The sequence below is a fragment of the Centroberyx gerrardi genome, chromosome 7 (assembly GCF_048128805.1).
Source record: "Centroberyx gerrardi isolate f3 chromosome 7, fCenGer3.hap1.cur.20231027, whole genome shotgun sequence".
In the NCBI taxonomy this organism is placed as follows: Eukaryota; Metazoa; Chordata; class Actinopteri; order Beryciformes; family Berycidae; genus Centroberyx; species Centroberyx gerrardi.
Window position 1 is genome coordinate 5,282,631 of NC_136003.1, and position 27,095 is coordinate 5,309,725.

General features: G+C 40.4%; 1 protein-coding gene across 1 annotated transcript; it reads left to right on the forward strand.

Moving 5' to 3' along the window:
- On the forward strand, nt 1–26,862 carry fus (FUS RNA binding protein). Its single transcript, XM_078284963.1, has 15 exons — nt 1–123; nt 1,241–1,265; nt 1,690–1,847; nt 2,606–2,780; nt 3,308–3,549; nt 4,606–4,798; nt 11,850–11,884; nt 15,663–15,704; nt 17,612–17,721; nt 18,689–18,818; nt 19,513–19,611; nt 20,080–20,245; nt 20,667–20,764; nt 21,342–21,474; nt 26,424–26,862. Exons 1-15 carry the CDS (start codon nt 111–113, stop codon nt 26,461–26,463), a joined length of 1,659 nt encoding a protein of 552 aa, XP_078141089.1. The 5' UTR covers nt 1–110; the 3' UTR covers nt 26,464–26,862.
- The last annotated feature ends 233 nt before the right edge of the window (nt 26,863–27,095 follow it).

Consider the following 27,095-nt stretch of genomic DNA (forward strand, 5'->3'; position numbering starts at 1 on the left):
CCACTAGGCGGCGCACATGCATCGGTCTTTAGTCGGCAGCTAACAACAGAAACTGTTAGCGTTCCCAGGGTTTTGGTTTTAGACAATAAACCAGTTTTTCGTTTGTTGAAATGGCGTCTAACGGTAAGTACCTACCGCATATATCTAGTGGTTGGATAGTCGAATAGTGAATGTTAACAAGCTATCAGATATATTCACCGTCATAGTGCTAAGCTAACGTTAAACCACCGACCTAGGTCGACTAATGGCAGTAAAATGGTTAGAGCGTGAGGTATGCTTGTCTTGTTAAAATTAGCCGGTAAGAGTTGGTAAAAAAAAAAAAAAAAAAAAAAAGCTCTTGGCTAAGCTTGCTGGCACTAACAAATGTAACGTTAGCGTTACCATATAGCTATGCTATCTAGCTAGCCCAGTGGGCTCATTTGCTATTAATTGGGCTGCTTGTGCTACTGACCTAGTTTTCTCTGTTGGCTCTGCCTCAGACTCTATTGTGCAGGGGGGTTGACTCAGATGATTGAAATATGCAGGTGTTCATAGCACTGTTTAAATTAGCCTGATACGTGCCATTCTTTCTTTTTATTGCGAAAACATCACGTCAAACTGCATACAACAATCTGGCAATTTAGCACGGCCGCTTAGCTGCAAAGGCACACAACCTCAGAAAATATGATTCAGTAAGTTAAAGTGACCTTTTTTGAGTCGGGACGAGACAGTTTTCAATACGGCATACATATAATCAAGCAAGCAGCATTTGTTTGAATAAAATTTCAACTAAACACTGCTGACTACCGTCCTCCACGGTGAATTTTGGTGCAACATTGTGGCAGTAACAGACCAACCGGTAACAAAAGTTGATATTTTATTGAAACAATTGCTGTTTGGTGGATTATATGTACGCCGAATTGAAGATAGGATCCCACTGATTCAGAAAAGGTTTTGAGTCACATTTTATTAGGTATGTACCTTTGCATTTGCCGACACATTCAATTGCCAGATTTTTGAATGGCACTTGGCGTTAACTGTATGACTCATTCAGAATAGTGATGCTCAAATATGTTCCTCGTTTTTGTTGTTGCTAGTTTATATATATATATATATATATATATATATATATATATATATATATATATATAAACATATATTATTATTTTTTTTTTTAAATCAAGAAACATTGTGATATGAAGACTCTTAGGTGTTTCTTTTAAGATGTCACTTCATTGACCTTCCCCCCTTTTTTCCCTAGATTATTCCCAACCGTCTGCCCAGGGGTAAGCCTTTTGGTATTCATCTAACCAATTTAGACTGTAGACGTGAGGAATAAACTGTGAAACAAAATTCCCATGTTATTCATATGATCCTGGACAGTTAGTTAATAACTCTTTCCCAACGATAGTAAGTAGGACCCTCTGTTCCCACTCTATTCTGTTATATCATCAGGAGACACTTTCTGGAGCTGCTCTGTAGTCAATGAATGGGGGCTTCTGAACTTCTAAAAAATGTTTTGTCTTCATCCAGTATTTTTTATTATAGTAGTGTAAACCATCCTGAACTAGAAATTGATACATATACTCAGAACTATGATTGTAACTAATGATTATTGTCATTATCAATTTTTTTGATTAATCATTTACACTTTTCCTGTGTAAGGTGTGTGTTTATGTGTGGCGTGACAACTTGTTTTTCCTCCTGCAGCTATGGGTCCTATGGTGGTGGAGCTAACCAGGGCTACGGTCAGTCCTCTGGCCAGAGCTATAGCCAGCAGGGTTATGGAGGCTATAGCCAGAACTCTGACAGCAGCTCTACCTCCTACAACCAAGGAAGCTATGGCAGCTATGGCCAGCCTCAGTCAGGTATGTGAGCACTCGGTAACTGTCCAAAACCACACTCCAGTTACACATTGTTGAGATTTAAACAAGGCAAGTACATAGGCTGTGCTAGCTACTTTTTCCTCCCTTGGATACAAAATATCTGTGATGGGAGGTGCCCACTTGATAACCTCAACAAGGGATAGGCTAGTTGGATCAGATCCTGCGTATTGGTAAAGGTCAGTCAGGTTAAAAGGGAATGCCACCCATTTTGAGAATTCCCATATGTTATTCCTGAGCCCCAGGATAGTTCAGTCAATGTTTGTGAACTTGCACCACTCTTTCATAAAGCTAGAAATCAGAGAGATAACCCTTGAAATAACAAATTCAAGGGTTAGTTCTCTAGCTTCTAGCTTATCATAGAGATAACCCTTGAAATTACAAAATCAAGGGTTAGTTCTCTAGCTTCTAGCTTATCATAGAGATAACCCTTGAAATTACAAATTCAAGGGTTATCTTCTAGCTTTAAGAAAGAGTGGTGCAATTTCACAATTATTGACTGAACTGTCCTGGGGCTCAGAAGTAACATGACTTTTTAAACTGTGGATTTTTAAAATGTGAATTTTTGGGTGACTTTTCCCTTTAATTAAAGGTCTTACTCAAGTGTAGAATTTAGAACAAAATTAAGTATTGCTTACTTTTTACGGTTCTGTGGCAAATTTATGTCTAATTCCATACTACAGTCATTTTATTTTCATTACCACTATATTAACTCCTCATCTCCATCTCCTCTCTCCTCCCAGGAGGATATGGTTCTCCACCTCCTAACCAGAGTGGAGGTGGCTATACTCAGCCTAATCAGTCCTATAGCTCTGGAGGCTATAACAGTGGTAGCCAGGACTCTCCCAACAGCTACAGCCAGCAGTCATCCTACTCCAGTTATGGCCAGCAGCAGCCTTCTTCCTCTTCCCCTCCAGGGTAAGACATCATTAGAGCTACTGCTTCCTCTAATTTACTGCTTTAGTCTATCATATATTTATCTAACAAGGTATAAGGCTGGTATCACTGTACAAGAGAATTTTTACAGTTGTTAATGTTGTAATGTTACCAAATAGGGCTAGGACCTCACTATACGATTCGATTTTGATGCTGTGGGTCATGATGTGTTTCAATACTTCACAGGTATGGCTATGTCATACAATGGAAATTTGCAGTGAATTGATACAAACTATAAAGTGCATCTTAAGTGCAATATTGTGATACACAATTATGTGCATTATTGATATGGATTAGGGGACAAATTAAGGCAAAAACTGATTTTAATAATTCCATTCCTCTTTATTAGGCAAAGTAAATGGAAACAAGGCAACTTCTGTGTGCTGTAGTGAACTGAAATAATTTGTAATAAATTTTAAATGTACATTTATTTATTTTACACAAATGTAGAGTTTTTTTTTTTTTTTTTTTTAAATACTATTTTAAGTCCTCTGCCCTACCCTCAACAGCTACGGGGGTAACTCCCAGGCCCCTGGCTATGGCCAGCAGCAGAGTGGGGGTGGGGGCGGCTACAGTGGCCAGAGTGGAGGTGGTTACAGCAGCAGCGGGGGCCAGACTGGTGGCTACGGGAACAGTGGTAGCCACCAACAACCATCGCCGCATGGGGGAGCTCCCTACAACCAGCCTCCCAGCTACAGCTCCCCCCCTCCACAGAGCTACGGTCAGCAGAGCCAGTATGGCCAGAGTGGAGGTGAGGAACATGACAGGCTTATTGGTACCCAAAACATTTCAGTTACTTTTTACTGTAGGCACTTGGCAAGTAAATGAGGTGTTATAGTAATCATGACAAGAACATATGAAAGCTTGGCAATACTTCTTCATTGGAGAAAAAAAATTACTGAATTCTAATCTGTCTTGAAATGCATTCAGAGCCAATAACAAGAACCTAAGTTTTGTCAAAGTTTAACTGCAGAAAGTTCTGAGACATCCAGTCCTGAACATCATCTAAACAATGATTTAATACGGCCAACTTACTGAAGTCATTAGGTTTTAGGACAGATATAGTGGAGTATCATCAGTGTAGTGGCAATGGCATGCAAATGGATGAAGTGGCCAAGTGGTAGCATGTGTAATGAGAATAAAATTGGATCTAGAATTTAACCTTGAGGTACAGTACATGTAACTAACAAGACAGAGGAAACATGGTCACCAATGGAAACACTCTTTGATAGGTAAGATTAGAGCCATTCCATGGCAGTTTGAGAGACACCAACCCATTCCATAGTAGTAATCGAGTAGCACCAGCACACCTCACCTGCGTTCCTCAGATCATCAATAACCTTGAGAAGGGCGGTTTCAGTGCTATGGTGCTGGCGAAAACCTGACTTAATTTCTTTACAAATGTTATTTCGTTCCATGATTCCTAAGAGTTGCTTTAGAACTACTTTCTCCATAATCTTGGAGGTACAAGTAAACTTAGAAATGAATAACTGCGTAAACCTAATGAGAAGAAGGGGAACAATGTGCAAAACTGGCTGTAGTTCAAAGCCAAAGCAATGCTAAAAACTATATAAAAGGATAAAGGAACATTTGCTGTAATATGCTGTAATGGCTGCTCCTTTAAAGCATATGCAAAAAATCTAGATGTCATGTACATCATTTTATACATATTTCCCTGTAATTCTGGGCGGTGGTGGTGCTTGGCCAAGAAAGATGGTAAGACAGACTTGTATATTGCTAATGCTTTGGCTAATGCTTGCTGTCCAAGCAAGACAGTTGAGGTCTGATCTTCCAATTATTATCTAAGGATATGGACAGGACAGCCCACCAATGAGCGGAGCAGGTGGAGGATACGGTGGCCAGGAAGGAGGTTACGGAGGCCAGGATGCCCGTGGTGGCAGGGGCCGTGGAGGTGGATATGGAGGTCGCGGCGGCGGTGGATTTGACCGCGGTTTTGACCGAGGTGGCAGAGGCGGACCAAGAGGGAGAGGCAGCATGGGGTAAGTGTTTAAAACTCTCCCCTCCTGTGTCCATATTATCTGTCCTGTCCTGTCTCTGTACCTGTATCAGATTCTGTTGGACTCATGTAGGACACATGAATTCTGTGTACAGAGATTCATATAAGACTTTCTTCACCTTTGGTCACATGTGGAACTGTGCACAGTATTAAATTAGAATGAACCAGGGTAGAATCTTCTCTAACAATCAGTAGCAACATGCTACATTCTGTAGCAGTTGTGAGCTGCTTTTGCTCACTGTATTTTTTTTTTTTTTTTTCCTTCCCAGTTGCTTTTAAGTGGAATTAAGCTCAGGAATTTATAAGTTGGGCTAAATGAAAGCACAAAACAATTCATCAGGCTACTGTTTGAAATGATGACTGAAATTTTTGTTTCTTTTGCTAGAATTACAATGTGTCACCACTAATTTCACAGCAATATGTTAACACCGTACATGTACCTTATTAAGATGTGCACATACACATTACCAATGCGTCTGTGTATAAGAACAAAACACTACTCTCTTGAAAGTTGCATTCAGGACATGGATTATACATTAGCCCTGTGCTGCAATTCTGGGTATAAGTGCACAGATACCCATCTTATACCCATCTTAGCCTGGGTGGAATGTGACCAGGTCCATATTCTGCTGATGGAAAAAGAATGAAGAACCACTATGTAAAGCTGTTGGTAAATAAACCAATAAAAGGGAAAAAAACAGGCTTTTAATGGAAAGAGGGAAAAAAACAGGCTTTTAATGGAAAGAGGGAAAAAACAGGCTTTTAATGGAAAGAGGGACAAGCGAAGAAAAAAAAAAAATTCTTTCCTGATGCTTGTTGTTTTGGACATTGACTGATGGCAGCTGTGGTTTCATTGAACTCATCAAGGGTTTAAAGGACTACACCGACTTTTTGGGAGTTTGGCCAGTTGGTTACCGTACCCAATATCTGGTGAGAGGATTGGCACCAAAATCATCTCTGTGTCTCCTGTAGATAGTTGTGTCCGGTGTGCACGCTACCGCTTTAACATACAGTATATTAAGTAACCATAGGCGATTAGCATTATCCTAAAAGGGGGAAAAAATGACTTGTAGCTCTAAAGCTGGATGGTTAGTTAATTTTATTTTTTTTTATTTTATGTTTTTTGGATTATCACATGGGTCATTCCATGTCAAATCACACAAAAGAAATTTCAACATTCACTGTCTCACATTGTTCTGAAATGATTTCTACAGTTAGAAATGGCTAGCATTAGGTTAGCAGACCTGTAACAGTATTTTGTAGAAACATATTTTTATCAGTGAGAAATTAAATGAATTGATTGCACCCAAATGAATTGATTGTACCCAAATGAATTGATTGCACCAAATTCACCTGGTAGGATTCATGTAATATTCTGTAAATATAATACCCAACAACCAATTTGTACCAAACCTTTCCAATAATGATTAAGACATGAGGAATCCACATAAATGGTCAAAGTCCACCAATGGAACCCCCAAAACCCACACCAATCCCACTCCAGTGACCACTGTACAATATCAGTTCTCTGTTTGCCAAGTAGTATGAAGCTGGGCCTTGCAGTATTGCTTGTTCATAATATGCTATATATTCTTAGTGAAGATATTGGAAGATGTTGGGAACTATATTTACAGAGTATTGTATGAATTCTACGCAATTAAAATGTCCAATTTGGGTGCAGTCAATTACCTTGATTTCTCTAAGATCAACTTGTATTTCCACAAATTTACAGGAATATTGGTTTCTAACTACTAGAGTTGTCACAGTGGTGCCATTTTGATACCGGTGTTGTTTCCCTCCCCAACACCGGCCATACCGGTTATACCGCCTGTCGCCACTAAAATTCCTGTCCAAACTAACGTTAACGGCATTTGTAAACGGTAACACTTTTTAATCAGCGATTTATAACACTGCTGAACACTCAGGGAGTTAATGTGAGTGCAGTGCAGATTCTGGCATATTGCCCTTCTTTAGGCTACCATTGGATTGTACTGGACACATTGGTGTCACTAGGTTAGGACAAATAATTAATCCTATTCATCCTAATCTGTCATATTAGTGATCAGATTTAGTGATCAGTATGTTGTTAGTATGTCCATTTATCATTTTGTAACCTAACTTGAACATGGAAGCTCTGAATATGTGCTTTTATTTTGCAAAATACAAAATAGCGGTATTCCCGGTGTGGGGATAATGCCACTGGTGTGGACTCCAAGACCGTATGCCACAGGTAACACCGCCCACCGCGACAATCCTACTAACTACTTGGTTTCTTATTGGTTTCTAACTACAGAACCCTTTCAGAGCAATCTGAGATGGTGGGTGTCATGGTGTGTGATTTGACACGGAATGACTCACATCCATTATGGGTTCCATCAGCTGGTAGCCTGATTTAAAAAAAATAGACAAAAATAAACCTGTCTCCAGTTTATATGGTTGTCTGAGTGCAAACACAACATCAAAATCTGAAAAGATTTTTCTTGACAGATGACAAACAAGTTGGTCAAATCACAAGTTGAGCTTGTAAACTACACAAATTTCTAAGAGTTGTCATCAAACTGTGTAGGGGTTTGGAGTCTGCCATTCCATAGGCCTCGAAGCGCCCATTTAGTTGGATTTATTAAATTAGAGGCATCATGACTGAATGGTGGTCTGAAACAATATCGATGAATGAGGACATTTCTGTGTAGTTGCACTGATCATGCAATTTTGATTGACGTGAATCATTAGAAAATGGACCCTTGGTCTCAACTGGAATAATATGCTAAAACGTAAACTGTGGTCACTGAAGGTCACTGACATGGGGAGCAGTGGTTGCGTTAGACTTTCTCGTCAGGGTCGTAAAAATTCCGTCATAATCTATTATTACCCGTCATTTTCATTTTCATTTTTTTAATGATAATGAGACATAGCCTATTTAATAGCAATTTATTTTTCGAAAACAATCGATCACAATAACATTTAATATACAGAAGAACAAACTTAGATTTGTTCTTCTTATTATAGGCTACTATAAAGCAAGGAATCTCTGTCTGTCTGTCTGTATGTGTGTCTTTCGCATATCTTGAGAACCGTTCGTCCGATCGACTTCACACTTGGCGGGTGTATTGCTGGGGACCCAAGGACATGCAGTGTTGGATTTGGTGCAATTTGGACACGCGACACGTTCAATATTAATAAACTTTGAATAAACAAGTGAACAGCGCTCTGTGCAGCAGCGGCGTGAACGGGCACTGCACTAGTAAGAGAGAAAAGATGAACAAACTGAGACACTGACCGTCCTAAACAGGCAAATATGAATGATGCAATTTTACAGAATTAGACAATTACAATTAAAATATGAACAAACCATTTACAAGAAATTAAATTGAACTCAATTGACCTGCTGTAGCCTAGCCTGAACTCAAACCTTCCTCCTGGTCCACATGGACTTAAACTGGGTGCTCACTTGAGCGTAATGAAACGCATCAACGGAGATTGCTGCAGAGGCGATTGTCATTAGGTTTTGCGTCTTTGCCTCGGATAGACGGCTTGTCATGGCCGTTTTAATTTTGTTCTGAAGGCTGAACCCGCGCTCTGCTGCCACACTGGAGACTGGAATTACCAGCGCCACTTCAGCCAGAGTTTTGAAGTCGGGGAACATTTCTCCCAGGGAAGTTATCAGAAGTCGGCAAGACTCTCTGAACGTGGGATTTCCCGATCCTGCAAGCACTCGCTTCACTGGGAGGAAATCCCGCAGCATGCTCTCCTTCTACACCAGGGGCGCGGCTGCTGCACCCCTCTGTGACCCGTAGTGGTCACAGACGCGCTCCAAGGAGAGTGAGATCAAAGACAAGATGAGTAAACAATAGCTAATTAATATGCACACTCGCCACCAACTGGACAGGGGGGTCTACTACAGGTGGTCTACATGTGGTTATTGACAGTGTTGCGTGTGAATTACTTAACGTTAGGGTAGATCGCCCTCAGTGTAATCTGTCAAAATGACGGATGGCCTTCAGATTTTTCCGTCATTGTTTAAAAAATTCAGTCAATGACGGGAAATATTCGGTTAACGCGACCCCTGATGGGGAGACCGCTGGACCGAAGGGAAGATCAGTAATCTCTTAAGACCTGCTAAGGTTAGGCCGTATACAGCTGGAATGATGACACTCCCAGCTCCATGAGCCACAGGTCTGCTTGTACAAGTGTACAAGTGCTGCTTCCCCAAATACTTTGGATGACCATTTCTAACAATTTTTAGTTTGCTTGTATCTCTAGTTCTATATAAAATTCTACAAATTCTAGTTTTGTGGATATTATAAACCAATATCCACACACGTGGGCCAGCTATGTTGCTTTTTTTCTTTTTTTAAAGCTTATTGTCAAATTCTGGTCCGGAACAAAGCTGCTCCCGGACCATTCAGTAGTTTCCCAATCTTTTTTTTAAACTAGCTTGGGACCTCCCTCACTGTTTAAAAGCGGTCCTCACCCCGTCCCATTCCTGATAAATTTCTCATAATGGCAGAATTGATGAAGCGAGTGAGTAAACTTGGTAAACTAGTAAACTTGCTACCTACCTCTTCACTTGTCATTGTGGGACACATAGAGAAAGGTCTGGCAAAGTGAGACTGGTAACCGGCGAGACTTTTCCGCAGGTACGTTTAGCTTAGCTATCAGCATTTATACATGGTGCTTTGCACCATTTGTCCATGGTAGGCCTCCGTAGTGCAGTGGTTTTGCTGTGTTATTTACAAATGTGTTGCGGATTCTATCACCCTCTAGTGGTCAGAAAATTGCTGCCACACAGTGTAAACCCATGAAAGCCAGGGTGTAAACATATGTAACACTCACTTGAATTAATTTCAAAACCCTTACTCATACCGTATTTTCTCACTGAGAGGAAGCTGTTACACACACAAAAAAGAAACAAGAATTAGGCCTATAGAATAAATATATGAAACACTGACAATACAGAACAGTACAGTGAGCAATTGCAGTACAAGGCCATGACAACAATTAATCAGTTGTTTGCACAGTACACAAAAGATAAGAGTGAATTTCCCTATTTCCTTATTAACAAATGGTGTTCCCGGTACTAGATACTCTTGTGATCTGGTATGGTAAGTTGATATCAGCATATTCTCAGTTCACTTTTGTTTTTTACAGAGGTTGCACAATGTTTCATGGACTGTTAAGATTATTTGTAACCTCATATAATAATGTTGATGTCTGATCTATATGAACTCACATAGACAAATGAGTTTGCCATTTCATTGTATGCTCTCACATCCATGAATTATATTTGCATCCCCGTCCCTCCCATTATAATCTTCAGAACCCAATTCCCAACATATCTTCACAATTTTACCTAAAATAGGCAGATGAGATGGCGCACCAATGTACCAACTGCATACCAGCTGATATCCTCCTGTTTTGCTTTACAAAAGCACTGTTGCCGCTGATGTATTTTATCTTAATTTGTCCAAGAATTCAAATTCTTTGTTTTTACGTTTGGGTTATCTTGCATAAGGGTTTGCATTTTAAAAGTCATCTTGATGTAGGAACATAGAAGTTTGTCCCTCACCACACCTCTCTTCCTTTACACTGAACATGGTATTCTGTTCTAATGAAGTGTATGGATATTCAAGCCAAAACCACTTCTTGAACAATCTAAGCAAGTGTTAATGTGCACACTAAAGGTGACGGTATACTTCCAACCACGTTGAACTTGCTCGAAATAGAAATACAGTTGAACACGTTGCAGCATACAAATTTGTGTATACTCGCTGCAGGTTCGTATTTGTCATTAATTTGCACTCCATGTCAGTGGGGCGCAAGAAGATTAAAGAGGTAATTCCAACTTAAGGAAACCTGAAATGGTAGTGACAAAAATGATTGGTCATAAAGGTACAGATATCCTCTAACAAGATCAGCAAGCTGAGCCTCCAAACCATTCATTTAGAAGAACTGACCATGAGATGGTAGCATGGAGATGGAAGCAAAGGCAATGAACCAGAAAAGGAAATGGAGACAGTTTTTCACAAAGGAGCACAACCACTCGGGTGATATTTTAGACCAATTGCAGTCGGTCACACAGTGGTGGCTGGTGTGTGAAGAATTCAGCTAGTTCACACTGCAGAGTTCAAAGCCATTGCGGTGCTTTTTTTCCCACAAATGTGTCCTTAAGAGCCTCCCAAAATGTATTTCCACAGCAAGTATACCGTAGCCTTGACACTGTCCACTCACCAGCATACCACAAGACATTCCCATCACCTTACCTATCTCACCTCTTCCTACCACCTTCCCAACAAGCCCCTACAAGATCACTGTGTAATACTCTGCTTTAATCAATCTTTGAATCTTCTCCTAGGCTTTTACCCTCTCTCCAGGGTGGGTTTCTGCTCTTAGGCCTTCATTTGAGAAATTGCAAAAGGAAGGAAGTGCATAGACAGTTACAATCTACTCATAGTTGGAGGGGAGGATGGTGAAAGAAAATGTAATTTTGGAGGACAGTAGAACAGATGTGTGTTCAGTCTCAAAGAGAATACTTTGTTTGAATGTTGCTGCAATTGGTGTGAAGAAAAAAGGTTGTCCAAGACCTAACCATATACCCAACACCCGTCCTGGAGTCAAAGGTATTGGGTTTGGGTTGGTCGATTGATGCGAAAAACAAATTATAAGATGGCGTTAATGTGGGTACCTACACAAGTCACTAAAAGACTTTATTGAACTATTGGTTAGAAAACGGCAAATTTCAGCTGCCTGTGAACAAATTCACTAAGCAGACGAGGTCATTAAACCGGCCTCTGTCCGCATCTTCACCATAACAGAATAATCTCTAATAATAGAGAGAGTTGAGGTTTATTCGAGAGATATTGAACAGAAAGGACAAGGGGTTCAACAGGGCAAGTGCCAAGAGGGAGAAGGTGGATTGTCTCTATGGAGGGACTATGAAAGTGAAGGTTACCCACCTACACCCACAACCCCCTTGAGAGAAATTGCTGTCAGCACCAGCCTTCATTGCTTGTCGCTTTTCTCTCCCTCTTCATCAGAATGGGCGACCGTGGAGGATTCAATAAGTTTGGTGGTAAGTGACAAAACCAATTTGAACAAAGGGCTTGATGAGTTTAAACAGTCAAAGCTAATAATGGGATGGGAGGTGTGAATACTAAAGATGCTGAAAGCCCAGGGCAGGTAAAATTTGTAGCGCGGTAATTTTTGAAGTGGGATTTGAAGTTTGCCATTTGGAAATATATCCTAGCAAAAAATGGAACAACATTCAAGTAATTGTTATACACATCAACAAATGTGTGGATAAGTGAAATTCTGCTGTTACTACTACACTGATTGCCTTTGGAGAGCAACAGTGGGTATGTGAACACATGCAGAGAAAAATGTGATTGTGCATAGCATATTGAGGTTGACAAATCCACTGAAAAAACTATAAAATATGATGATAGGGGGAATCAACTCATCCTGAGTGCAGTATACTCATTACTATGCAGGGCTTTCACTACTTGGCATTACAGCCAGGCTCCTCAATATGCTATGCAGGGTAGAATGTGATGTACAATGTCTTCCATGCTACCAGCTTTACAGGTAAGAACCCCTCAGTGTGTGAATGTTCTCAGTACTTAAGAGACTGTCAGTTCTCTCTGTGATGGAAAATTCCCACCAGAGGGAGCTGCACAGTAACTTAATTGGCTTAGTTTTTCTCGTACTCCGTCTTGCCTCTTTGGCAATTTAATTTTTTTTTTTGGTTGATGGATGATCAGTGATCTTGTCTTTGTCTGGTCTTCTCATGTGCCTATGTGGTGCATGAATCTGCAATGTCTGATGGGGTAGTCCATAGAAATCAGAAAAGAAATTAGAAAAGTTAGACATCACTACAACAGCCTGGAAAGATGCTCACTGCTCATGTTGAATCAAACTTTGCAAGCATGATCTAAGTAGTGGGCTACATGTGAACATTAATTAAAAAAAAAAGAATTCCCAGTTTAGGGATTAAAACAAATGTGTATTAAACTTCTCATGATGTCTGACATCACCCATTATAGCATGACTGTAAAACTTGTGGAAGAAAGAATGGGCACTAGTTAGCAAGGTTTCACAGAGATGAGAGTTGGAGGGAAAAAACTGGTTTGATTGCTTTATCATGGAAAGCCATGTACCTGTAAGGTGACGCTCATTTAACTGTAAATAGAAGGAAGTTTAGTGCTTTCTCACCAAGATGGCAGGCCATTTGGAACAATGGAGGGTAGTGGGTATTGAGCCAAAGAACTCCAACACAGAAGTCCCACCCTCCAACATACGGGGATAAACTAGGTGCAAAGGTTGTTAATGACATTTGAATGTGTACTACTACATGTTGTGGGTTTAATGTTTATTCTTTGGAATTTTGGTGTTCATGACCTAAGGCTGAAATCAGTTCTGTGGTATGGACAGAGCTGTCACAGAGTGATCATTGTCACTGACATTGATTATGAATTCCATTATCCAACTTGGAGTCACCTGCCTGAGACCAAAGGCATTGGGTCGGTATCGGTATTTTTTAGGATTGCCTTGTCCAGATCAAAATGAAAGTTCTGACATACCAAATATTTGTTGAAACTGGTGACCAGCATACTAGATACCAGTCGGAGTAGTGTTGTCAACAGCATCTGCAATAGCTGTCTTTTAGGTAATTACCTGTGTGAACCATGTTACCCTCTGTGAATACCAATATTAGAGGTATTCACAGAGTGACACTTTGAAAATAACATACGTTTAGGTTTATCAGAGTTTGGGAAAAGATAATGTTAATTAGGGATATTTGAAATGTATCAAAGGCAGACTGCAATTTAGTGATGGCCTGGCTAAGATTGCAAGACAGGAAAGCTTGGAAATAGGATGATAGTTGTTTAAACCACTGGCATTGCTACTTTTTATGCAGGGGGAAAACCTGCACGGCTTTCCATACCTTAGGGCTGCTGCTTGAGGTAAGCTAAAAGAGAATTTATAGCCAGGACAGAAGAATGGAGTGGAGGAAGTTCCTACTACAAGGGCTAGAGTAGTAGACAACCTGTCAAATAAATGCCCAGAGGAGATGACGTGACGGCTAAAAACTTTTTCATTGGCATTTCAGCAGAATAATATTTGTTGAAATCACCCCTTAACCAACATATTGTCTTTGCAAAGATGATATTTTTGTCAAAAACGACAAACATTCTTGGTAAAGTTGGTAAATACACCCAGCATCAGTGTCACTGAAAATAACGTCAGAGCGGCCGGACACGTCAGTCACTAGTGATTGGTTAGGGGAAAATCAACCCCCTACACACAGAAAACGGCCAACATGGAGGCAATGTCGGGCTGAATAATGGAGTGGTAATGAAATGGCCATTCAGTCTGAATATCAGGCTAGGACAAGCCATGCAATTTACTCAACAGGTGTACATAACAATTTTGCTAAGTCATCTACCGTGCCAAGAGTAACAAGTCTGGTTGGTCTACTGAGTCGCATTCTGGGAAGTCCAAAAGAGTTTTCAGCTTTCTTCTTTCCTGTGTTGCAGGATGCAACAACTCCATTACCGTGAATAATAATGTTCTACTAGCTTGAACAACCATGTTTTGCCAGAGTCGTAACAGCAGTGATTCAAAGACTGCGACTTCTGATGACAATGCAGAAGTTTGTTTGAAATAAGGAACATTGTATCGGTCCTTGAAGCTCTGTCTCATACTAGGAATTACACTGACAATGCCACTGCATATCAATCCACTGGGAAAGGAGTTAACACACCAAAGAATTCCTAAGGTGTTGCAAAAATGGGATGAATGGTAACCTTTAATCACTTAACAGCTGAAGTCGGTTTTACAAATGGGTAACGTGTGTGCATCACTATCTTTGGTACTTCACTAAATGTTGTTTATGGGGAAATCTTATCATGCTCTCATTGTGTACTTGGGGAAATGACTGGAAAGGACAGAATGAAAGCCATGGTATGCTTATTCCTAAGGCATCTGTGTTGGAAAAATTTCAATGGAGCAAATACTGAGCAATGTGAAGACTAAAAGTAGTAAAAGGAATGAATGCATGACACGCATTAACAGTTCTGCTGACGGTGTCCATGATGAAAAGGACTATGTTGCAATCTGTTGCTTGGTTCCAAAAGTTTTTAAAAGTGAAGTAGCCCATCAAGGTAGCATATTTGTGTGGAAGGGAATATTTTCAAGCAGTATTAAGAAATGTGCTATTGCAAATGGATTGAAGTGTGGTCTGTTTTACACATCAGATCCAAGAACCCAACCTGTATGGCTCTGCGCAAGTGGTAGTCTGCCCATTACACTGTCCAAGGGAAGTGTCATAGAATCACACATGAGTCTGTTTGCTTGTCAGATCCAAAACAATTAAAATACCAATGAAATGGTATGGTGTGTTAGTGCCGTGTTCTGATGCACAAAATCAAATGGAAGGCCAGTACTTCAAAAATGTGGGTCATCTTGTTTTGTATCCTACTCCTTGTGGCTTCGAGGAAATATCAGTTGTGCAATGTTATTAGTTTCTTCTGAAACGTGTTATGTGTACACACAATGTAGGTGGAAAATCATGAAAGAGGTGATGGAATGGAATGACATCATGGTTGAAAGATTAGGACTGTAAACTGAGTATTTCGGTAACTTGTGGCACATGAATGAGTCATGGTAAGCAACCGTGCACTACATACAGAGACATTGTAAGCGGAATGATGTAGCAGTTTTGGTTGGCATTTGGAGTGCATGAAATAGTCTATGAATGTATACTTTGTGGGAGAGTGGTGTGTGTGTGGGTGTGTGTGTGTCATCACTGTTCTTTTCCCCAACTGAAATCTCTCTCTTGCCCCCTTCAGGACCAAGAGACCAGGGACATGGGCATGGAGGACACAGCTCCAGTAAGTGTCTTTTTTCCCCCACATTTTTGCCTTTATTAAACAGTTCAAAAGTAGAGAGACCAGAAAGATTGGGAGAGAGAGGGGGATCGCGTGGAATTCAAACCCAGGAAGTCACACATGGTATGTACCTTTGGCAACCGAGCCACCAGGACAACCCCGCTCCAGCAAATGTTGATCTTTTCATTTTGCAGTTTCGAAGGATTGAGGATAGTTTGAGGTTAATCATAACATTTGTAACGCATAGTAATCAAGTAATAATCTATGACATTTTCATATAAATAATAATAATTTCTTTATTTAAGATCTTTCTCGAGAGAGAGACCTGCTAACAACAATACAGTTACAAAAAAGACATTCAAGTACAGTTCATTCATGTATTGCCACACAGACAAAGATAGATCAGAGGAAACCGTTACAGACGTTAAGAAAATCAAAGTTTAAGAATTTAAAATTTTCTACAGAAACAAGCAATTCTAATTTCAAAGACTTCTGCAAATTGTTCCATTTATAAGGGGCATAGTATTGAAAACCAGTTTTGCGGAGCTTGGTATTTACATGTGGAATATAGTGCATTTTTTGTTAAAAAAAAAACTTTTTCTATATAGGACACAATGGTGAGTGTGAAATTTATTACCAGTAATAAAACACAGGGTGCTGTGATGCACTGCATCAAGTGGTTTTAACATGGAAGGGGCAGCATGTGAATACAGAGTGTCTCTATGATTAAAAGCAGACTTGCTTGCAGATATTTTCTAGATAATTTTCCTATTAGCCATAGAAAAGCAAACTTTGAAAATGTTCAACTTGTGAGACAGGTGTTCTGCATGGGATATAAGGAAAGTTTACTAAGTATTTATAAGATTCTACAGTTTCAGTTAGGGTCCCATGAAGAGTGTGAATACCAATATTAGAGGTGTTCACAGAGTGACACTTTGAAAATAGCATACGTTTAGGTTTATCAGAGATTGGGAAAAGTTAATGATTAATTAGGGATATTTGAAAAGTATCAAAGGCAGACTGCAATTTAGTGATGGCCTGGCTAAGATTGCAAGACAGGAAAGCTTGGAAATAGGATGATAGTTCTTTAAACCACTGGCATTGCTACTTTTTATGCAGGGGGAAAACCTGCACGGCTTTCCATACCTTAGGGCTGCTGCTTGAGGTAAGCTAAAAGAGAATTTATAGCCAGGACAGAAGAATGGAGTGGAGGAAGTTCTTACTACAAGGGCTAGAGTAGTAGACAGCCTTTCAAATAAATACCTAGAGGAGATGACGTGACGGCTAAAAGCTTCACACATACCTGTTTTGTTTGTGATAAGACCATTTTCACAGTTAATCTGGGAGGGGAGAGAGGTGGTGGGATTGCTTTTCAAAGAACTCACACGTTGCAGTTTGAAAGAGAGCTCAGGTAGTAGTCAGACTTTGCGTTTCTTACCAAGCTAATTCAGTGGTTCCTCGTTGATCTAAAGCTCTATCAGTCAGCCTGAGAGCCTGTAGTTCTAGCCTGTAGTTGTAATGTTAAGGAAATAACTGAGTCAAGTAATATTTGTCACAACATCAGCTTGTCTGTGACATTCTTACCTTTCAGGCCACCATTACCCTGAAAATATTGGCAAAACTAGGTGAGGTAGCAGCAGGAAGGGGATTTCTAAGAGCTCCACTGATCACTATGTTCATCTGACTTACAGAGAACATGATACAAACAAAAGATACCACATAATTTTTCCAGTAATACCACTTATGCGCATCTTGAGATTCATGAGAGGAATCACAGTTCATATTGCTTAGGACTAGTGCTGGTCGCACACAGTGTAGGCCAAAAAATGACATAACCGTGAGGTTTAAGGGTTGAGGTGTCCAATGTCTTGTTGCCCACTCTAACACCTCTTCATATTATCTTCCAACAGTGCAAGACCAGGATAACTCTGACAATAACACCATCTTCGTGCAAGGCCTGGGAGATGACTACACTGTTGACTCAGTGGCAGACTTTTTTAAGCAGATCGGGATCATCAAGGTACCTCTAATACGCCACACCATGGGGACATTTCTGTGGCCTTTGGACATCTATAAGATTTAAAGGGGCATTAAGTAATTTATGACTTGTATCAACCTCTATTGGCTACCAAAGAGTTGCAACGACATTAACTGGCACAGTCACTTTTTCACAATTGAGCTAATCAGAGCAGAGATCCAACAGAGATATCTAGAAATTGGGAGTGTCTTGAAACTCCAATAGTCCTCAAGTGTTGTTGTCATTTCGGTGCTTTTGGATTATATCCGGATCCAATAATTTTTTGCTTATGGCGAAAATGAAAATGTTTGCCAATTCTTGAAAAGGGTGAAATGACATAAGATGAAGTTATTACACATTTTAACATTACTGATTTTCTTTTAAATACTTTGCTGACAACCATGGGATGAATGTTGTGCTTTCCTCCTTACGGTCTGTTTTCCTCGTTTCACAAAGTCATGAAATGCTGGAATATTAAGATAAGTGAGCTAGCGATTTTTTTTTATTTTTTTTTATTTTTTATTTTTTTTAATTGCAGCTTCAAAACCCATTAGAATCCACATCAACAAATAAAGAAATGCATAATAGAGGGACTGCTGAAAGCAAAAATAGTCAGTATTGGCATTGGACGTAGTTAAAGGCAATCATTTTACACCTCTATTCATTTTCACGTTATTCGGGCCGAAAAATGATGTCACGCTTGAGAGGACTATGGATGGACAGTTTTCGTTCCAAAACCGAGTACAGACAGAGTAGTGTTCCTGGGATATAGGATGTATAAAGTAATGGTGATGATCCCAACAAACTATGGCTTGGCTCTGTTCTGCTTTAAAGATTAAGCCAGCTGACTATTGTATTTTTTTGCTACCGGATTATCCATTTTTGTTTTTCTCACACCATTTCCCTTTTATGTGATATAACCAAACCCCTGCATTTGTCCTTGTCTCTTCCTTCTCTTCCATCCTCTCAGGTAAATAAGAAGACAGGTCTGCCCATGATCAACCTGTACACAGACAGAGAGACGGGGAAGCTGAAGGGAGAGGCCACAGTTTCCTTCGATGACCCTCCCTCAGCTAAGGCTGCCATTGACTGGTTTGATGGTAAGTGTTTTGTCTTCAATCAGTCTCAGTCTCATTCAACTCCTGTCAGTAGATGTACAAAATGAAAGCTTTGTGAAAAGAGCAGTGTAACTGATTATTGTGTTTGACAAGGTAGCAATAAGAACAGCGACGCAGTAATGAAATGTGACTGTTGAAAGTCTTTCTGGTTCTTACTGGGAGAACTTGGCTGTCAAAATCAGTAGAACACTAAGATAAATTGGCAGAACTTTGTATTGATGCTGCCATAACAACCTAGCACATCACCTTGTAGCTAAGACATGTCACTTAAAATATTAAGCCCTCGAATGTAGGGTGAAGAGTCCAAACATCATAGTATAAGTTCAGAAAAACATTGTTTTGAGCTGTTTGATTTTTGTACACTTTTTTTTGCCTGTATCATCTACACTACAGTTCAGCCTTTTTTCATTTCTCATCATTTATTCCATCTAGGAGAAAATTTGCATAGCCATCCAATTTAACTTGGACACTAATGTGGTGCATAATGCATAATCGATTTACATTTGAGCAAAATTTGTGCAAACTATTCCATCATTTTTCTCGCATTGCATCACATTCAGTGCTTGTCCAGAGTCCTCAGCTTCGTCCACTGTGTAATTTAAGGTGAGTTTTTTTTTCTTGCCTCAGATAAGATTACAGCTCCTTATGACTTTTGATCTCTGTCTATCCTTAACAGGGAAAGACTTCAATGGAAATCCCATTAAGGTTTCCTTTGCCACCCGCAGAGCTGACTTTGGAGGCAGGGGCGGCATGAGAGGTGGTCGAGGACGAGGAGGTGAGTTGCAGCATGCCAGTTTTTTCCTGGCTTTTTTCACTTTCATTGCTTACATTTGGTTTCCATTTTTTGGAAGGGAAGTTTCATGATTTTTAGAACCCTGTCTTATTGATTATTAGCATGACAATCTGTGGTTTAAAAAAAAAAGACGCTCTCATATTGGTATGTCAAAATTTGCAGTACCGTCCTGTTAGCAATTAGAAGCCAATGGAGATTGACATCAGCTCTTATATAATCACATGCAAAGGCCAAAGAGTCTGTAAGTGAAAGTATGTAGAATAAAGAAATGGTTTGAATAGCAGGAGTGTGCTAGCTTTCAACTACGTCACGTCATAAAATGAATGAGCTGTCACTTGCCTCTGGTACTAGGTGTGCTAAGAGTCAAGGTCATCCATCATAGCGGTAGACGATGACACAAACAGCAGATCTCACTGGTTTGGTTATTTGCTCTTTCCGTGCACTGTGTAGGGCCGATGGGTCGTGGCGGGTTCGGAGGGGGCAGAGGAGGAGGCTTCCCAGCAGGAAACGGGGGAGGAGGAGGTGGAGGTGGAGGAGGAGGAGGAGGTGGAGGTGGAGGAGGAGGAGGAGGTGGAGGTGGACAGCAGAGAGCTGGAGACTGGAAGTGTTCAAACCCGTGAGTCAGGATTTGTTATCTGTGCATGTGTGTAGTCTTTTTTTTTTTTTATCCTTGTTAGAAGCAGTTTGAGTTTTAGACCTTCTGAGTGACGTCATTTTGGCCGCTCCTCACTTCTTCAAGAGGCTAGTTGAGGATTAGGCCTAGTACTTGGGTTTAGGGCTAAGATTAGAATTAGGATTAGGTTTATGTTAGGTTAGTTTAGTAGGTTTAAGGTTAGTTTAGGGTTAGGACTTGGGTTTAGGGTGAGGGTAGAATTAGGATTAGCCTTAAATTAGAGTTGGGGGCTAGGGAATGAATGTAATTAATGAGAGGTCCATACCAGAATAGTGAAGTGTGTGTGAGAGAGATAGAATTCACATAGATGTTATTTTCTCGTGGTTGTTTATTGTGACTGTCCTCTGTCCACATCTCTCCTCAGCGATTGCGGCAACTTGAACTTTTCATGGCGTAATGAGTGTAACCAGTGCAAGGCTCCTAAACCTGAGGGCGCTGGTGGGATGCCCCCTATGGAAAGAGGTTAGAAGCTAACACATTTTATGATGCAAGATGCAAGTTATTTATTTATTAAGTTATTTGTTTTATTTACTACACTGTTAGTGAGGTACAGAAGTTAAGTAACCTTTCTAATCTCAGACGGATATATCCACTTTCATGTGATTGACAGTTTCTGGGCTTCCTGCAGTGGATCTGTACTCACATTTAAGTTGTTAACAATAACAGATGCAAAATACTGTATAATAACGTGTGAATTACTGGGCTAGTTAATCCTATTCACTCCTAAAGCAATCCATGGATGCATAGCTCCACAGTGCTCCTGGATTCACCGTGTTAGTCGCTCCCTACATAATTGGGACAAATTTGGCTGCAAGTGCTCTAGTAACAAATTGTTGAAGTCACTGTCTCCAGATTTTAACCACCATCACTGTGCTGTCGAGTAAGGCAGCACTTAACCCAGAGTGTCACATTGTACAACAAGAATTGACTGCAGGCTAGTTGTGTCTGCCATGTGTGCCCCCCAGGTCAAAGCAGACATTATCTGTCAACAGTTTAAAAAACAAAATTTTCACAAAACTTCTTGCTCTGCTGTCAGGAGGTTTCGGAGGAGAGCGCAGCCGTGGGGGATTTGAGCGCGGCGGTTTCAGGGGCCGAGGCGGCGACCGGGGGGGCTTCAGAGGCGGCCGAGGAGGTGACAGGGGAGGATACGGCCCTGGCAAGATGGATGGAAGGTCAGATACACTCAAAACAAAACACTAGGGTGTGACTGATATGGGTTTTTAGGATTAATACCAGTGTTCTTGTGTTGAACTCCCGATCTGCGCACATATTTTGCGCAGATATTCAATACATTCAGAAAATGTGACCATTTTCATGCCCAAAAGATTGCGAGTATTCAGTGTTTCCAATAGAATTTGATTCTTGTCAGAAGAATAAAGCATCTGAAACAACATTTTAGACCATCATGGGACACTAAAACTTTCTATTGAGACCCAGACCTCTTTTATGATTTTGCAGCTCTTTAAGGCAGGGTGATGCATTACTGCCTTTAAATTAAGAATTAATTTCCAGAAAAATTATTGAATGAAGTTAAATGAATGAATAAAATGTGCAAAGAGAATAAAAGGTTTTAAAGACTTTCTACTAGGGCTGCACGATATTGGAAAAAACTGACATTGCAAATTTTTTTTTTCTGCGATATATATTGCGATATGAATTGAATGATTGGGGTGATTTTGTAGGGGAGTGCATCTGCATAGAAAATAAAAATAATAATTAAAAAAAAGCTGAAAAATGACTTTTTACTCGGAAGACTTTTTTTTGAGTGCGAACCATCCTTTCTTGAACTTTAATGCTATACAATTGGTTTCAACGCACCAAACACAAAAGCAGGTGAGCGCTGTGACTACTCTTCTGAAGTGATTTTGGAGGGAGAAATTAGGTAGTTTAATACACTGGTTGACTCACCATGACACCATTGTATTCATATAATACTCTTCTATCAATCCAGGCTAAAGTCAATGATCTAACATGTCATGATATTAATAATGCATGTTGCTTACCCTAAAATAAGGGGGCTCATCTGTGAATGAAGAAGAAGGGTGGTGTCTAGAAGGGATCCAGGAGATTACAGGAGGCTATATCTCTGTACTCCAGGTTAAAACAGAGCATTAAACTAAGGAAGCTTCATTATCACATTAGGGAATTAACAAAATGACAAAATAGGTCATTTAACATTTTATTCCACAGTTAAAACCTCTTTTTTGTAAATAGCAAAGTAGTAAACATCTTTTAAACAAAATTATAAAAATAAAAGAGCAGCTATACACCAGCCCCCTGAGTGGTTTACAAAAATACAACTTAAAATAAATATAATTTGTTATAAAACAAATAACTTGTAATAAGCTAAATTGAACTTGTAATAAATAACAATATCAACTTGTAATAAATAACAAATATCAACACAGAACCATTTTGTTTCACAAACCTTTTTTAAAATCAACTTTTCTTAGCAACAGTGCCAAAGTAAAACAAAGTGTTGGTCATCATGGCTAAACAAATAAAGATGAAATGAAACTTTTCAGTTGTATAAAATCTGGTTTCTTTCTTAACAGAGTACCTAGCAGATTACCAGTACCTTGCATAATTTAGTCAAATATAATAATTTGACTTTTTAAGCATCTGTATGCATTGCTCACTCAAGCTTAGAGGTTTTTGGCCAAGAATACCAGTCTATTAGGGCTGCACGATATATCGTTTCAGCATCGTCATCGCGATGTGCGCATGCGCAATAGTCACATCGCAGGACGTGCGATGTCAAGTAAGGCAAATTAACTCAAACATGTCATGCTACAACTTTTTTGCTGCTTGATACAAAAGGAAAACTCGCACGGTTCTCATTTTCCATTACTAATTTAAGTTATAATTAGTTATAGTTAGTTACAATTTAATTTAAGTTTAACATAATTTACTCTGATTTAAGGGTTTGTTGTAAGAGTAGCGCATGTTACCTTTCCAGCTTTCGCGGCTCCGAACCGTAGTTGGGAAGCCTCTGGTGTTGTGCTAGCCTATTTTAGCTTAGCCTGGCTCGTAGCTGGTAACAAGCTTTTTACTAAGAGTCCGGACCAACTCTGCAGTGGAGAACTGGCACTTTATTTCGGTACAGCAGCGAACATAATGCACGGCCTCTCGGTGACGCTCTAAGCTCTTTTCCCGCTAACTATGCTAACTTTACTCACTTAGCATCCTGCAACTCACTCTGGCTGCAGCTAAAAACAAAAACACACTCACTTCCTACTACGTCACCCGCGCAGGTTACCCACAAGGCCACCTTCTTAAAGGGGCAAGGCTTGATAGAGCTATTCAAGTCATTTGGTGAAAATTCCTGGATCTTTTCATATCGCAATATATATCGCAGAAAAAAAAAAATATTGCAATGTCAGTTTTTTCCAATATCGTGCAGCCCTACAGTCTATCCACCATTGCAGGCTTGAGACAAGAACGTTGGCAAGTGATGATGTTGCCACTTGCACTGAAAAGCCTCTCTGAGGGGGAGCTTGTAGCAGGAATGCATAGATACCTGCGAGCAAGCTTGGCGAGTCGTGGAAAGCTTACTTTGTGTGTTTTCCACCATGCAAGTGGATTTTCCTCTTTGTCTGTGGAAGGTGTTAGCAGGTAGTTGTTTAACTCTGCTTCCACAGCATCCTTAAGGGTCAGAGAGGAATCACCCTTTGCTGCAGCTCTGCTCTGTTTAAAGAAACTTCCCAAGGACTTCTTGGCTTTCTTTGCCTGGGACGTGTCAGCAACTTTGGGCTCCACTTCAGTGCTGCAGCTTGATGTCTCCTGGCATTCCATCATCTCTGATGTCACTCTGGCCTTGACTTGGGGCTTGTTGTCTGCACTGATGAAGTCCATCTTGAACTGGGGGTCCAAACAAGATGCCATATCTAGCAGCTCCTGAGTAGCTTCATCTTTATATTTCTCGTTGATGTAGTCCAACATCTCGTTGTTCAACTTCTTGGTCAGGTTTGTGTCTTCCTCTTGCATTAGCAGCATTGAAGTGTTGAAGAGGTGAAGAACTGGCTTCACATAGGAGACACTAACGTAGTCTTCCCCTGAAAGTGCATCTGTGAAGTCCAGCAGTGGGCCCAGTGACTTGCTGACAGATTCCAGGACATCTGTATCTTGCCAGGTTGGAATTAGATGCCGCACCTTCTTGTCCGCAGACAGGACCTGAGTTAAAGCCTTCTGCTGTTCTAGTATCCTGCTGATCATCATCTGTCTGGAACCCCATCTTGTTTGGCATTCTGATACGAGGGAATGTGATGGTAGATTGAGTTCCTTCTGGGCTTTTTCAAGAGCACCTCTGGCCTTCCAGCTGTGAGAGAAGTGACCCACCAGCTTCTTGCAGACACCTGCAGCACGGTCGATGCGTCCATCCTTTTTCACTGCATTTTCTAAGGGAAAAAACAAAAACAAAACAAAGTACACATTAAATATTATACACATTTATATTTTGAAATATAAAGTGCTCATAAAACTATGTTTCTGCAACTGATTAAACTATAGGTTATTTAAAGATGAAATGTATAGTTTCTGCATGCTTTCTTTACATGTTTTAAAGATCTATGAAAACCCATTCATTCTCAAAGAATATAACTTGTGTCTCATGAGTTTTACATTAGTGGTGTGCCCTCCAGTTTGAAATTGGTGTACCTTTAACAATTAATTGCTTATAAAACTAACATTTATGAAACTGATTAAACTTAAGAAAACTGTTTGTAAACGTATGTATTTCAGGACAGGTTGTTAAGTAACACAGCATAGTAAATATAGCATGGGCATAACTTACCAACTGCAAGATGCAGTCTGTGGCCAAAGCACTGCAGCCTGCTCCACTTGTTCAGGGCGGCAGCCTTCACCATGTTCGGCGCATTGTCTGTTGTTATGCAGACTTGACTTCTCTCATCTAGGCCCCAAGCAGCCACCGCTTCTCTCATCCCCGTTGCGAAGTCCTCATTAATAAAGTGGACGGTCAGACTTATGTAGGGCTCCGTTGTCCGGCTGGATCACAAGTCCGTTGTAGCTGCATAATATTCCACTTGTGACAGCTCTGTTTCAACTTGTGCCTTGCATTTCTCGTACAGTTCTGGGATGGCAACTTGAGAAAAATAGGTGCGTGATGGTATTACATACCGCTTGTCAAGCGACCGGATCATGTTTTTAAAACCCTCTTTGGTAACTGTGTTAATTGGTACCATGTCTTTTGCAAGGTTAAAAGTTATCGCATCAGTGATTTCTCTCTGCCGTTTGGAACCTTTCTCATATGGTGTAACACTGGCAAAGGCATCCGAAATAGTTTTTTGCTTTGGATGGCATTCAGATCTGGCTTTGCACTCGTCATACAGAGCTTTGTGGTGCCGATTTAAATGATCAAACAAATTAGTCGTGTTGCCTCGTGTTGTGGCAACATTGCAAGGCACTGTCGACAAAGTACCTGTTTTTGGTCAACATCATCCTTTTTGTAGCCGAAATAATTCCATACAACTGACGTTGCTTTTCTTTTTGCAACCAAATCTTCCTTTTTGGTGTTTTTCTCCTGTTCCTCGCTCATTTTCAGGTTGTGGTCGACGACTAGCGGGGACGGGGCCTGCTTTGGTTGTTTGATAAACTGATCAAGAATGATTGTGATTGGTGGTTCGCTGTGCATGCAGAGCCTGCATGTCACTCACTAGCAACAAACTCCGTGTATCCAAGAAGTTCGGAGTAAATTATGTTATATCAGACAGACTTCTCTTGTAGATTAGTCATGGAAAATGAGAACCGTGCGAGTTTTCCTTTTGTATCAAGCAGCAAAAAAGTTGTAGCATGATGTGTTTGAGTTAATTTGCCTTACTTGACATCGCACGTCCTGCGATGTGACTATTGCGCATGTGCACATCGCGATGACGATGCTGAAACGATATATCGTGCAGCCCTACTTTCTACAGTATATGTAGTCAGGGAGGAACCTGCATCATATCAGAGGTGGATGATATGGCTGGTTGATATCTGATATTTAATAAAAGGCCAATATCATTCCGATCAGTCTAACCCTACAAAACACACACACGCTGTAATGTCGATACTGCTCTTTGGGTGGATGCTGATAGCTAATGAAATCCACGTGTGTTTCTTCCAGGGGTGACCACAGACAGGAGCGGCGAGACAGACCCTACTAAACCATCCTCCAGGCCCAAAGCCCCCCTCCCCACTAGGACCAGCCTGTGTATCCCTGTCCACACTGGGCCCAGCACCCCAGCACAACCAACATCTTTTATACAACAACTGTTAGAAGCTGTTACTTTGACCCTCTTGGTTAACTGTGTAGAAAAATGTGACTATCCTTGTTTTTTCCACTCCCCCCTCGCTCTCTCTTTACTCTTGTTTATTTTACTCGCACTTCACTCACATCTACACACAGTCCAACACAACCACACTCCCCTATCCTCCTCTCCATGTCTCAAAAGATGTTCTTAAGATTGAGTTTTTCTTTGATTGACAGCTCTTGCTGGTGTATTTATTACTCTTGAGTCGTTTTTGTATTGTGTATCTGTTGGTTTTCAAATGAAAGTGTTTGTGAGACCAAACAGCGAGTCTGGAGTCCTCATTGAGTTTGACTGTATCGTCTTGTGCAGAGCAGGATACACCCTCAGTTTGAATGTGATCTTTCAAATATTTGGTGGTAAGTTGATACTTGAAGCTCAAGTGTCACTACCGCAATCATGGCCACAGTTGTGATTCCGCATTGTTTCAACACAGCAAATTATCTGTCAAACTATAGCGTGTGCATGCAAAAGTTCAATCCTCTCAG

What these genes read in the sequence shown, in the direction of transcription:
- fus (XM_078284963.1), top strand. An exon ending in CTATGGCCAGCCTCAGTCAG is followed by an intron (nt 1,848 to 2,605) that starts GTATGTGAGCAC and finishes CTCTCCTCCCAG; the next exon opens with GAGGATATGGTTCTCCACCT. An exon ending in TGCCATTGACTGGTTTGATG is followed by an intron (nt 18,819 to 19,512) that starts GTAAGTGTTTTG and finishes TATCCTTAACAG; the next exon opens with GGAAAGACTTCAATGGAAAT.